At 42.8% G+C, this 15,486-nt stretch overlaps 1 protein-coding gene across 6 annotated transcripts in view; it reads left to right on the forward strand.

Moving 5' to 3' along the window:
• The first annotated feature begins 14 nt into the window (after nt 1-14).
• The window catches only part of LOC130346484 (acetylgalactosaminyl-O-glycosyl-glycoprotein beta-1,3-N-acetylglucosaminyltransferase-like), a 34,197-nt gene continuing 18,725 nt past the window's right edge, over nt 15-15,486 (forward strand). For 3 of the 6 annotated variants that reach the window (XR_008884694.1, XR_008884695.1, XM_056554547.1), the window contains exon 1: nt 15-770. Coding sequence is in view for 2 of the 6 variants with exons in the window: in XM_056554547.1 (XP_056410522.1) it covers nt 645-770 (126 nt within the window). In the remaining 4 variants the exon portion in view is untranslated. Of the gene's footprint in view, nt 771-7,881; nt 8,190-8,295; nt 8,319-15,486 lie in introns of those variants that run through there. The other 3 variants (XM_056554550.1, XM_056554549.1, XM_056554554.1) reach the window with 3 other exon arrangements.

Consider the following 15,486-nt stretch of genomic DNA (forward strand, 5'->3'; position numbering starts at 1 on the left):
CAGACTTCCCACTGGTTTTCCTGTCACTCCCCATGTGAGGAGACACCATAACAGGGACCATGTGAGGCGTCAGACAACATAACAAGGACTACATCAGACACCATAACAGGGACTACATCAGACACCATAACAAGGACTACATCAGACACCATAACAAGGACTACATCAGACACCATAACAAGGACTACATCAGACACCATAACAAGGACCATGTGAGGCGTCAAACACCATAACAAGGACTACATCAGACACCATAACAAGGACTACATCAGACACCATAACAAGGACTACATCAGACACCATAACAAGGACTACATCAGACACCATAACAAGGACTACATCAGACACCATAACAAGGACTACATCAGACACCATAACAAGGACTACATCAGACACCAAAAAAAGGACTACATCAGACACCATAACAGGGACCATGTGAGGCGTCAGACACCATAACAGGGACCACGTGAGGCGTCAGACACCATAACAGGGACCATGTGAGACGTCAGACAACATAACAAGGACTTCATCAGACACCATAACAGGGACCATGTAACAAGGACCACGTAAGGCCAGACGATGGTCATCGGGGCCACCACAACAGCGACCAGCGCCAGACCAGCAGCATCACAACCAGGTCGGCCATGGTGGAGCGCACCAAAGCTTCTGTGAGACACCTCACCCCCTGCGTCACATCCACCGAGAGCGAAAGCCTCACACGTGTGCCCAGACCACAAGTTCCCCTCCGCGCAAACGCGAGAATAAAGCTGGTAAGTGGAGATCGCAACGTGGAGACACCAGATAAGTGCCGCAACCACCAAGGATGAGGGCACAGGGGGGGAGGTGGGTGCACGCGCAGGGGGGGAGGGTGCTGGGAGTGAGGTGGGTGCATGAGGGGTAATGTGGGTTCTCGGGCGGTGAGGTGGGTGCTGGGGGGTGTAGCCAGCCGCATTTATACTATGCATAAGGGAGAAGACGCTATCTTGCTCCATCTTTGAGCCGAGACACTCCCGGTACACAACTTGACAACAACAGTTTAATAGTTTTTTATTTATTTATTCTATAAGTGTCCCCTGTACATCGGGGGGGGGGGGGTTCATGGGCATGCGGGTCCCATGGGGCATCTCAGGGGGGGCCGATGGGGCATCTCAGGTCTCCAGCTCCTTGTCTGGGAGAACTTAAGAGCCTAATGGTCCCATAAATAATAATGTCTGATGGGTCTCATGGGGATGGAACCAGCTGTGATGAGAAGAAATATCCGACCACAGATATGAGATAGAAAGAATCTGCCCCAAATCATGAATGTGTGAACATGGCCTCAGAACTCACCACGGATGGGGGCGCTGTAGACCAAGTACAGATGGATACAACAACATCTTGGGGCACCTCTAAATTATCAAATGGGTTTCCGTGGTGACTGAACCCTCTACACAGTGACTGACCCTTCTTTACAGTGACTGACTCCTCTACACAGTGACTGACCCCTCTACACAGTGACTGACCCCTCTACACAGTGACTGACCCCTCTACACAGTGACTGACCCCTCTACACGGTGACTGACTCCTCTACACGGTGACTGACTCCTCTACACAGTGACTGACTCCTCTACATAGTGGCTGACTCCTCTACACAGTGACTGACTCCTCTACACAGTGACTGACCCCTCTACACAGTGACTGACCCCTCTACACAGTGACTGACTCCTCTACACAGTGACTGACCCCTCTACACAGTGACTGACCCCTCTACACAGTGACTGACCCCTCTACACAGTGACTGACCCCTCTACACAGTGACTGACTCCTCTACACAGTGACTGACCCCTCTACACAGTGACTGACTCCTCTACACAGTGACTGACTCCTCTACACAGTGACTGACCCCTCTACACAGTGACTGACCCCTCTACACAGTGACTGACTCCTCTACACAGTGACTGACCCCTCTACACAGTGACTGACTCCTCTACACAGTGACTGACCCCTCTACACATTGACTGACTCCTCTACACAGTGACTGACTCCTCTACACAGTGACTGACTCCTCTACACAGTGACTGACTCCTCTACACGGTGACTGACTCCTCTATACGGTGACTGACCCCTCTACACGGTGAATGACTCCTCTACACGGTGACTGACCCCTCTACACAGTGATTGACCCTTCTTTACAGTGACTGACTCCTCTACACAGTGACTGACTCCTCTACACGGTGACTGACTCCTCTACACGGTGACTGACCCCTCTACACAGTGACTGACCCCTCTACACGGTGACTGACCCCTCTACACGGTGACTGACCCCTCTACACAGTGACTGACCCCTCTACACGGTGACTGACCCCTCTACACGGTGACTGACCCCTCTACACATTGACTGACTCCTCTACACGGTGACTGACTCCTCTACACAGTGACTGACCCCTCTACACAGTGACTGACCCCTCTACACAGTGACTGACCCCTCTACACAGTGACTGACTCCTCTACACAGTGACTGACTCCTCTACACAGTGACTGACCCCTCTACACAGTGACTGACCCCTCTACACAGTGACTGACTCCTCTACACAGTGACTGACCCCTCTACACAGTGACTGACCCCTCTACACAGTGACTGACCCCTCTACACATTGACTGACCCCTCTACACATTGACTGACTCCTCTACACAGTGACTGACTCCTCTACACAGTGACTGACTCCTCTACACAGTGACTGACTCCTCTACACGGTGACTGACTCCTCTATACGGTGACTGACCCCTCTACACGGTGAATGACTCCTCTACACGGTGACTGACCCCTCTACACGGTGACTGACCCCTCTATACAGTGACTGACTCCTCTACACAGTGATTGACCCTTCTTTACAGTGACTGACTCCTCTACACAGTGACTGACTCCTCTACACGGTGACTGACTCCTCTACACGGTGACTGACTCCTCTACACGGTGACTGACCCCTCTACACAGTGACTGACTCCTCTACACGGTGACTGACCCCTCTACACGGTGACTGACTCCTCTACACAGTGACTGACCCCTCTACACGGTGACTGACCCCTCTACATGGTGACTGACCCCTCTACACATTGACTGACTCCTCTACACGGTGACTGACACCTCTACACAGTGACTGACTCCTCTACACGGTGACTGACCCCTCTATACAGTGACTGACTCCTCTACACGGTGACTGACTCCTCTACACGGTGACTGACCCTTCTACACAGTGACTGACCCCTCTATACAGTGACTGACTGCTCTACACAGTGACTGACCCCTCTACACGGTGACTGACCCCTCTACACAGTGACTGACTCCTCTACATAGTGACTGACTCCTCTACATGGTGACTGACCCCTCTACACAGTGACTGACTCCTCTACACAGTGACTGACCCCTCTACACGGTGACTGACCCCTCTACATGGTGACTGACCCCTCTACACATTGACTGACTCCTCTACATGGTGACTGACACCTCTACACAGTGACTGACTCCTCTACACAGTGACTGACTCCTCTACACAGTGACTGACCCCTCTATACAGTGACTGACTCCTCTACACGGTGACTGACTCCTCTACACGGTGACTGACCCCTCTACACAGTGACTGACCCCTCTATACAGTGACTGACTCCTCTACACAGTGACTGACCCCTCTACACGGTGACTGACCCCTCTACACGGTGACTGACTCCTCTACATAGTGACTGACTCCTCTACACAGTGACTGACTCCACTACACAGTGACTGACCCCTCTACACAGTGACTGACTCCTCTACACGGTGACTCACTCCTCTACACGGTGACTGACTCCTCTACACAGTGACTGACCCCTCTACACAGTGACTGACTCCTCTACACGGTGACTGACTCCTCTACACGGTGACTGACCCCTCTACACAGTGACTGACCCCTCTACACAATGACTGACTCCTCTACACGGTGACTGACTCCTCTACACGGTGACTGACCCCTCTACACAGTGACTGACCCCTCTACACAGTGACTGACCCCTCTACACAGTGACTGACCCCTCTACACAGTGACTGACCCCTCTACACGGTGGCTGACTCCTCTACACAGTGACTGACTCCTCTACACAGTGACTGACTCCTCTACATAGTGGCTGACTCCTCTACACAGTGACTGACTCCTCTACACAGTGACTGACTCCTCTACACAGTGACTGACCCCTCTACACAGTGACTGACTCCTCTACACAGTGACTGACCCCTCTACACAGTGACTGACTCCTCTACACAGTGACTGACTCCTCTACACAGTGACTGACCCCTCTACACAGTGACTGACCCCTCTACACAGTGACTGACTCCTCTACACAGTGACTGACCCCTCTACACAGTGACTGACTCCTCTACACAGTGACTGACCCCTCTACACATTGACTGACTCCTCTACACAGTGACTGACTCCTCTACACAGTAACTGACTCCTCTACACAGTGACTGACTCCTCTACACGGTGACTGACTCCTCTATACGGTGACTGACCCCTCTACACGGTGAATGACTCCTCTACACGGTGACTGACCCCTCTACACAGTGACTGACCCCTCTATACAGTGACTGACTCCTCTACACAGTGGTTGACCCTTCTTTACAGTGACTGACTCCTCTACACAGTGACTGACTCCTCTACACGGTGACTGACTCCTCTACACGGTGACTGACTCCTCTACACAGTGACTGACCCCTCTACACGGTGACTGACTCCTCTACACGGTGACTGACCCCTCTACACAGTGACTGACTCCTCTACACAGTGACTGACCCCTCTACACGGTGACTGACCCCTCTACATGGTGACTGACCCCTCTACACATTGACTGACTCCTCTACACGGTGACTGACACCTCTACACGGTGACTGACTCCTCTACACGGTGACTGACCCCTCTATACAGTGACTGACTCCTCTACACGGTGACTGACTCCTCTACACGGTGACTGACCCTTCTACACAGTGACTGACCCCTCTATACAGTGACTGACTGCTCTACACAGTGACTGACCCCTCTACACGGTGACTGACCCCTCTATACAGTGACTGACTCCTCTACACGGTGACTGACTCCTCTACACGGTGACTGACCCCTCTACACGGTGACTGACCCCTCTATACAGTGACTGACTCCTCTACACAGTGACTGACCCCTCTACACGGTGACTGACCCTTCTACACATTGACTGACTCCTCTACATAGTGACTGACTCCTCTACACAGTGACTGACTCCACTACACAGTGACTGACCCCTCTACACAGTGACTGACTCCTCTACACGGTGACTGACTCCTCTACACGGTGACTGACTCCTCTACACAGTGACTGACTCCTCTACACAGTGACTGACCCTTCTACACGGTGACCTACCCCTCTACACGGTGACTGACTCCTCTGCACGGTGACTGACTCCTCTACACGGTGACTGACCCCTCTATACAGTAGAGAGAGAGAAAAAATGGAGAGAGGACAGCGCCTCGTGTGATACCGTAAAACAACGGACCCCAGTTGGAAACCCTGGCAGGGTAAACTCTCACCTGGTGACCCTCTTGAGGGTTATGCGTATCTCCCCGTTTCCAGGGGTGTTGGAAGTGTCCGTGCTGCAGCCGAGGTGCCTTGACTGGTATCCTATGCAGGAACCCGTTGGATAATGGATTATGGAGAGAAAGAGGAGGCCCTTAGGTCCGGCGCTGCTTGGTCCACAAAGGTTCAGTCGAAATAGTGATGGAGGTTAAAAGTGGTTTATTTAAAAATAATAAATAAAACAATTGTCCAAATGCATGCGAGCAATAACGCGTTTCGGGATTAGCATATCCCTTCTTCAGATTGCAGATGTGGACCAAGCAGTGCCGGACCTAAGGGCCTCCTCTTTCTCTCCATAACCCTCTATACAGTGACTGACTCCTCTACACAGTGTCTGACTCCTCTACACAGTGACTGACCCCTCTACACTCTGACTGACACCTCTACACTGACTCTTTTACACAGTTGTGTCAGGTATTAGTTCTCTGGGGGAGGGGCTCTGTTATGGCTGGGCCATATTAATGGACTTCATGTTGGTTGTGGACACCTTTAATGATAACCCCCTTACTTAATAAAAGTCATCCCCAACGTATGTCCCCTTAGGGAGAGGAATGAAAGGGCCAGAGGGCCGGATGCAGTCCTGAAGCATTAATCCAAATTTCCAAGTTCAGGTTGATGATAACCAAAATGATGAAAAAATATATAGAGTCTCTGTGTGGAACTTATTCACAAACAGGATGGGATAAATAAGTTTCTCTTTTTTTTTTTTACTAATAATACTAGCAATAACACCAATAACATGACAATTGTGTTATATTACATTTTCATACCTTTGGTATCTCCATTCTACTTTAGTTTATTAGATTATGCATCTCTAATGACTATGCATGAGATATAATTTGTTATATACTAGCTATAACATCCTTCTATAACTGAAAACTTTATCAACACATGACATTTGACTGACATGTAGATATTTGACTATGAAATCTCTGACTGACACTTGACATGAAGTATGTATAATGACTGTGATGCTCCTACATACTGAAATTAATCTCACTGTTACCCCTTTTATTGACATATATTTGATACCACATATTATTTCCATTAGTTATACACTGGTTGTGGATTGGGTTGCCTGAGGCTTTCTGCCCAATGCCTTCGCTACTAGGGTCTATCGGTACTACACACTTACCCCTAGAACTCTGGATCTAGATAACAATTACATTTACTGTTACCTTTCTGGATACGTGTATTTTTTAGTTAGCTACAGGAATACCTTCTGGCCACAAAAGCATCCTGAACACGCAGAGATAAGAAAGAACATATTAGTACATGACATTTGTGCATAACAGTGGTATGGACTGGAAATAAACAGGTTACAGTCCCTAAGACTCATTTTCTTATTTGCTTATGAGTTATGTGTACTAGACTTTGTGAATGTACACTAATTGGATTGGTATGTACTGAATTATGTATACACTGAATTTTATGAACGTGAAGTCATTCTTGATATCTGATGGTTATCTGGCTGATTAGGTGCTAGTGAAGGGTGGCGTTTATTGTTACTTCCAGAGAAGCTGGGAGAGCACCTTTATGAAAACACTATAACACCTAGAAGAAAAATATTTTCTTTCTTTACTTCCGTACATGAATTATGTACTTTTATCATTTTAGAAATTTTATATTTCTGTACAGTAAACCATTTACATTTTTGAAATTTTATGTAACCATAATTTTATTTGCTTGGAATACAAAGGTTACATGCTAGCAGCACAACACTTGAGATATTCAGGTGACATTTTGTGGCAAAATTTGGTGCTCAAAAATATATTACTATTATAACTTTTACATTAACAGTCATGTAAGTCTCTACAGTCCACCTACATTATGGAGTCCAGAATGAAAACACGGCTATGCCGGGCCCAAACTTACTAGGATTTCCTCAGTCTCTCGGCCAGGGGCCGGGCACAAACTTATGAAGGTGGTACGTTATAAACAGGAGAACTTCTTGGCATAGTCCTGCCAGACACTTTATCATTTATATTTTGCAGAACTGAAGAAAACCTGTAACAACAAGAGGATACTAGTGCACCACACAGTTAGTGAATGAAAAACAATTTCAGAAGTTGGATTTTCTTTCCTCCCAACCTCTCCTATCAGCGTGCTTCCTACTTTGCGACATATAGCAAGGAGCATGAGGTTGGGCTTCCCTCATGGGGTTTACAATAGTGTCCCAAGAAACATTTGTGAGCCGGGACTGTGCCACTGATGGGTTCACGCTCACAACAACATTAATGGCATCGGCTGGGGCCACTGGTACTACAGTTGGTGTCAGTTGGTTCGGCCTCACCTCCTTAGGTGGATTAGGCTGCGGCACATCAGTTGGTGCCTAGAGATTAGGCCACACCTCCGGCTCCGGATAGGCCTAGGCACATATGTTGGTGCCCAGTGGTTAGGCCTCAACTCCTCAGAGGGAGTAGGCACGTTCTCTGTTAAAGATGATGCTGAACTGGACCTTGACATGTGCTTGGGATCCATGATGGGCACTTTGTACACTTCTTCACAGGCTGTATCTGGCAACCTCATCGGCCGAATCCCGTGTGGATCTGTGTCCCAGTCGTCCGATGGGAAGTATGTGAAGGGTATCTGAGTTGGATTTTTGGGCCTAGTTATGGCTGCAGCCCATTCATCCTGCAGATTCTTGACTAGGGTGTACTCTACTATCTCCCTTCCCTCTAGGGAGTGATATCTTCTAGGCAGGTAGGCCCGCTGAACGGTCCTTCTATTGACTAACATGGTCCCTCCATGCCAGCAGTCCTGGAGGGTACCAAAGCCTCTCGCTTTGTCAAATATAACAACTGTGGCGCGTCAGCGGTCTAAGGGTGGCTCCCCCTCTTGAGGATCGTCCAGCATGCGTATATATAGAGCTTCCAGCTTTTTAGTGTCCCTCTGTTGCTCTGCCTGGACTTCATAAGGGAGGCTTTTCGGCCCATATCTCTCTCTATGGTGGGCCCTTAACTTTTCAATGATGCCGGCAATTTCAGGCTCCCTGTGGGCCCCTTCTGCCTCAGCTGTGGGGACCGGTGGATGGGACCTCCCTGGCTGGGGAAGGACGTGGTCCCGCATGTACTGTACGAGCGCAGGCTCATCACCGAACGCCCAGTGTGGAAGGGGGGGGGTGACCGCGTGCGTGCGCTAGCAGGTGCAGACTTCTGCGCTAGGGGTTCCCTGTCAGGGCTGGAGGAGGATAAAGGAGTAGAAAAAGCGGCTTCGGTCGGCGTACTTACATCCGACTCCTCGGTTGCGATCTCGGCTCAGGATCCCCAGGATCTGTGGTGAGGGGACATTCTCACCGGCGATGCAGGTCCTGATAATGAGGACAACTGCAAGGTCCTCACCAATGGAGTGAGAATTGTAGCAAAGAAAGGTAAATCACTGGAGGGGAGACTTCATATTTCAGAGAAAATAAAAATGAATGTTGGCTGAAACCCAAGGGTAACTATAAATGCTCACGTATGAGGTGCAGCCTATGTAAACATATGACACCCAGCAAACAGTTTTATTCACCGGTGAATGGCAAAATATTCAACATCAATTCTTTTATTAACTGTGAAACCACACATGTGGTGTACTAAGCCATCTGCGTCCAGTGTAACGTACAATACATAGGCCGCACCTCTCGGAAACGAAAGAAACGTTTCGATGAGCATTTCCATGTTAAACAAGGAGATGATTTCCGAGCATTATCTGGTCTTGGCAGACACATATTAGAAATGCGTGCGGGAGACCCACAATCTATACAGGTATAGAGGAAAAAGGCGGAGAAAAAACAACGGGGCGCTCCCTCGTGTAGTATTTCTGGAATGATAAGTAAATGGTGCAAATACCCCCCACCAGCACCCAAGGTGACGCACTGACCTTGAGTGGATGTGTAGAGAGGTCAGTATGGCCTCTGATGTGTGGTTCAGGGTATGAAAAGTTAGGATCGTCACAGTGTGCTGCTTTCATGAAACAGAAAACAAGCCAGCACTTACGCAGGACTAACTTTTATTGGTAAAACAGGACAACGCGTTTCGGCGCACACTCGCGCCTTCCTCAGGTCCACATATATATGGTTTTGTGTAGTCCTGGCCGGGAATCCTGCGGGCGGGCTGTCAGCCCGCCCGCAGGATTCCCGGCCAAGACTACACAAAACCTTATATGTGGACCTGAGGAAGGCACTAGTGTGCACCGAAACGCGTTGTCCTGTATCACTTTTGACTTCTTTTACCAATAAAAGTTAGTCCTGCGTAAGTGCTGGCTTGTTTTCTGTTTCATCTGACTCCCGTCGATATACAGTAGCGCTCTCATACAAAACCCCGTTCTTTTTGCCTACTCCATATTACAATCTATACAGGTGACAGGAATAGAACGGATACCTCGCCCCCCCCCCCCAAGGGGAGGTGATTGGTCACACGCGGTTTGTAAAAGAGAAGCTTTCTGGATACTGAGGCTGGATTCACGCCAGCCACAGGGTTTAAATTCACGTAATGATCTATCTTATTTTTATTAATTACATCATCTTCTATACATCTGTCTTATGCAATTGTGGCTTTTTGTTTCCTACGCATATATGATTTTTCCGAATTTGATGCATTTATTTAAGAATGAGCAGAGAAATAGCCCAAGAGAAAGAAGAAAAGACATTTTTCTGATATACACATTTCTTGTGGTCTGAATTATAACCTATAATGAATATGGATCAATACCTTTTGCATATGAATGGGTTAATTTACTCCAAGATACCGTGGTTCCTCTCAGTAAGTGATGACAGACGCCAGATCCTGGGAGGTAACCAGGTGAACATTAGAAGCGTGTGTTACTTACAAAGGCTATATAAGGTCAGTTATCATTCCTTTTCTGTGCCATGACTAAGGACTAACCAGTCCGAAATGCGTCGACGCGGGGGTTTTATCCACACAGGGTGTTTTGATTTTGGTTTTTAATATGGACTGAATACATTTTGGACTTTTAATATTTTTTTCGGGAGCTGGAACCTTTCTTCTTATGACTTCATATATACCAGGGTAACGGCTCGGCTTTATCCTGGCTTCCGGATCTATATCTACGAGTGCTCAAACAGTGACTACTACAAACAGTGAGCTGGCTACATCTTTTTCTTGGCTACTTATTGTGTGCTTGAGTTGAATAGTAGTCACTAGAATTGTAGATAGAGCTTGATGACTCACGTTTTGAAGTGGCTGCAGGTTCTTTAGGCTTTGGCCTAGATTAGATGAATTTAGTATATGCTGAGATTGTGCTCCCGGAATCAATAGAGAGAATTTAGAGACTACAGCCCCTTATATACTAGGGGGGCTGGACTAAAGCCCATTGGTTGCAAAGCCTGTAGGTCCTGTACCCAGCGAACTCTGGGTACATCACATGACAGTAGATCACATGACCCAGGAAGGTCCTATACATTTGTACAACTTTATATACACTGAACAATATGCACTATACATTTATAATGCATTTATATGAAGCAGTAACTGATGAGCAAGGGGGGGAAGCCCTACAGGAGAACCCTATGGACTGCAGGGACTCTTCCTGAGGGGACTTAGGAAGGGTACAGGACCATGTGCTGTACCGGGACACCACAATAACGTGTAGTTGTCCTCTCTCGGTTGGAACTTTGTTCCCCTGTAGAGATAAGTGGCCCGTTCTGTTGAGGATATGAAGGTCCTTGGTGATGACTTTATATAACTGTATCTACATTTGACCTGCCATTTTGTTGTAGTCCATGAGAAATCTTATCTACTCCCCTTGTGGTCCACCATGATGTTGTCTTATTGAGAGGCCACTGTCCCTCTATAGATGATTTTCAGTGGTGTAGCAGGTACATAGATGACTTAGTGCTCATTGGGTACGGGGATGTGCCCCCCCTCCCTTACACTTATCTCAATAACAACCTGCTTAGCCTTTCACATCTATAGACCTTCACCAGACTCAGAGGGAATTATAGTGGGGCTTCTCAGCTTGTAAAGGAATGCAATGGGGTCTATAGGAGACCTCAGCTATGGGGTTACCAAAAGAGAGGATAGATTGTGCTGAAGGGAAGGTTAGAGGGGAGGTCCATTAAACATGGCTCCCGCCCCCCTCAGGTCTTGAGGGTGAAGTGATAATGTTTGGCTGACAGAGATTGGACTATTGGTTTTTAGGTGTCCATGATCGGTCAGGTATATATGGCAGGAGGTTTACGTAATATTATGAGGCTGGAGGGTCCGGAGGGGGGTGAGAAGTTTGGATGGAGAAGGTTGTGGGCAGAATTGTTCCCCGCAGGCAGCGAAATATCAGTGCAAAGAAGAAATCGCACCCATGGAATTCCTGAGGGCGACATGAGGAATGTTATAAGTGCCCTTCACATTGCGGAACATCTCAATCAAATATCTACATGGGGGGACTGTAATGTGTAATAAACTATTTCCACCAACTGTAATATATAATATCCACCGACAGTAATATATAATATCCACCGACTGTAATATATAATATCCACCAACTGTAATATATAATATCCACAGACTGTAATATATAATATCCACCGACTGTAATATATAATAAATAATATCCACAGACTGTAATATATATTATCCACCGACTGTAATATATAATATCCACAGACTGTAATATATAATATATAATATCCACAGACTGTAATATATAATATCCACAGACTGTAATATATAATATCCACCGACTGTAATATATAATATATAATATTTAATATCCACAGACTGTAATATATAATATCCACCGACTGTAATATATAATATCCACAGACTGTAATATATAATATCCACAGACTGTAATATATAATATCCACAGACTGTAATATATAATATCCACCGACTGTAATATATAATATCCACAGACTGTAATATATAATATTCACAGACTGTAATATATAATATCCACAGACTGTAATATATAATATATAATATCCACCGACTGTAATATATAATATATAATATTTAATATCCACAGACTGTAATATATAATATCCACCGACTGTAATATCTAATATCCACAGACTGTAATATATAATATCCACCGACTGTAATATATAATATCCTCAGACTGTAATATATAATATCCACAGACTGTAATATATAATATCCACCGACTGTAATATATAATATTTAATATCCACAGACTGTAATATATAATATCCACAGACTGTAATATATAATATCCACCGACTGTAATATATAATATATAATATTTAATATCCACAGACTGTAATATATAATATCCACCGACTGTAATATATAATATCCACAGACTGTAATATATAATATCCACCGACTGTAATATATAATATCCACAGACTGTAATATATAATATCCACCGACTGTAATATATAATATTTAATATCCACAGACTGTAATATATAATGTCCACCGACTGTAATATATAATATCCACAGACTGTAATATATAATATCCACCGACTGTAATATATAATATATAATATTTAATATCCACAGACTGTAATATATAATATCAACAGACTGTAATATATAATATCCACCGACTGTAATATATAATATATAATATTTAATATCCACAGACTGTAAAATATAATATCAACAGACTGTAATATATAATATCCACCGACTGTAATATATAGTATCCACAGACTGTAATATATAATATCCTCAGACTGTAATATATAATATCCACAAACTGTAATATATAATATATAATATCCACTGACTGTAATATATAATATCCACAGACTGTAATATATAATATCCACCGACTGTAATATATAATATCCTCAGACTGTAATATATAATATCCACAGACTGTAATATATAATATCCACCGACTGTAATATATAATATTTAATATCCACAGACTGTAATATATAATATCCACCGACTGTAATATATAATATCCACAGACTGTAATATATAATATCCACCGACTGTAATATATAATATCCACAGACTGTAATATATAATATATAATATATAATATTTAATATCCACAGACTGTAATATATAATATCCACCGACTGTAATATATAATATCCACAGACTGTAATATATAATATCCTCAGACTGTAATATATAATATCCACAAACTGTAATATATAATATATAATATCCACCGACTGTAATATATAATATCCACAGACTGTAATATATAATATCCACCGACTGTAATATATAATATTTAATATCCACAGACTGTAATATATAATATCCACCGACTGTAATATATGAAATCCACAGACTGTAATATATAATATATAATATCCACAGACTGTAATATAGAATATATAATATCCACCGACTGTAATATATAATATCCACAGACTGTAATATATAATATCCTCAGACTGTAATATATAATATATAATATCCACAGACTGTAATATATAATATCCACAGACTGTAATATATAATATCCACAGACTGTAATATATAATATATAATATCCTCAGACTGTAATATATAATATCCACAGACTGTAATATATAATATGTAATATCCTCAGACTGTAATATATAATATATAATATCCAAAGACTGTAATTTATAATATCCACAGACTGTAATATATAATATATAATATCCTCCGACTGTAATATATAATATCCTCAGACTGTAATATATAATATCCACAGACTGTAATATATAATATATAATATCCACCGACTGTAATATATAATATCCACAAACTGTAATATATAATATATAATATCCTCAGACTGTAATATATAATATCCTCCGACTGTAATATATAATATCCACAGACTGTAATATATAATATCCACAGACTGTAATATATAATATATAATATCCTCAGACTGTAATATATAATATCCTCAGACTGTAATATATAATATCCACAGACTGTAATATATAATATATAATATCCACCGACTGTAATATATAATATCCACAAACTGTAATATATAATATATAATATCCACAGACTGTAATATATAATATCCACAAACTGTAATATATAATATATAATATCCACAGACTGTAATATATAATATATAATATCCTCAGACTGTAATATATAATATATAATATACTCAGTCTGTAATATATAATATCCACAGACTGTAATATATAATATCCTCAGACTGTAATATATAATATCCACAAACTGTAATATATAATATATAATATCCACCGACTGTAATATATAATATCCTCAGACTGTAATATATAATATCCACAGACTGTAATATATAATATCCACAGACTGTAATGTGTAACATATAATATCCACAGACTGTAATATATAATATCCACCGACTGTAATATATAATATCCTCAGACTGTAATATATAATATCCACAGACTATAATATATAATATATAATATCCACAGACTGTAATATATAATATATAATATCCTCAGACTGTAATATATAATATATAATATCCACAGACTGTAATATCTATAATATCCACAGTCTGTAATATATAATATCCACTGACTGTAATATATAATATATAATATCCAGACTGTAATGTATAATATATAATATCCACTGACTGTAATATATAATATCAACCGACTATAATATATAATATCCACAGACTGTAATATATAATATATAATATCCACAGACTGTAATATATAATATCCACAGACTGTAATGTGTAATATATAATATCCTCAGACTGTAATATATAATATCCACAGACTGTAATATATAATATCCACTGACTGTAATATATATAATATCCACCGACTGTAATATATAATATCCACAGACTGTAATATATAATATCCACCGACTGTAAAATATAATATATAATATCCACAGACTGTAATATATAATATATAATATCCACAGACTGTAAAATATAATATCCTCAGACTGTAATATATAATATCCACAGACTTTAATATATAATAT

This window comes from Hyla sarda, unplaced genomic scaffold (assembly GCF_029499605.1).
Source record: "Hyla sarda isolate aHylSar1 unplaced genomic scaffold, aHylSar1.hap1 scaffold_79, whole genome shotgun sequence".
Lineage (NCBI taxonomy): Eukaryota > Metazoa > Chordata > Amphibia > Anura > Hylidae > Hyla > Hyla sarda.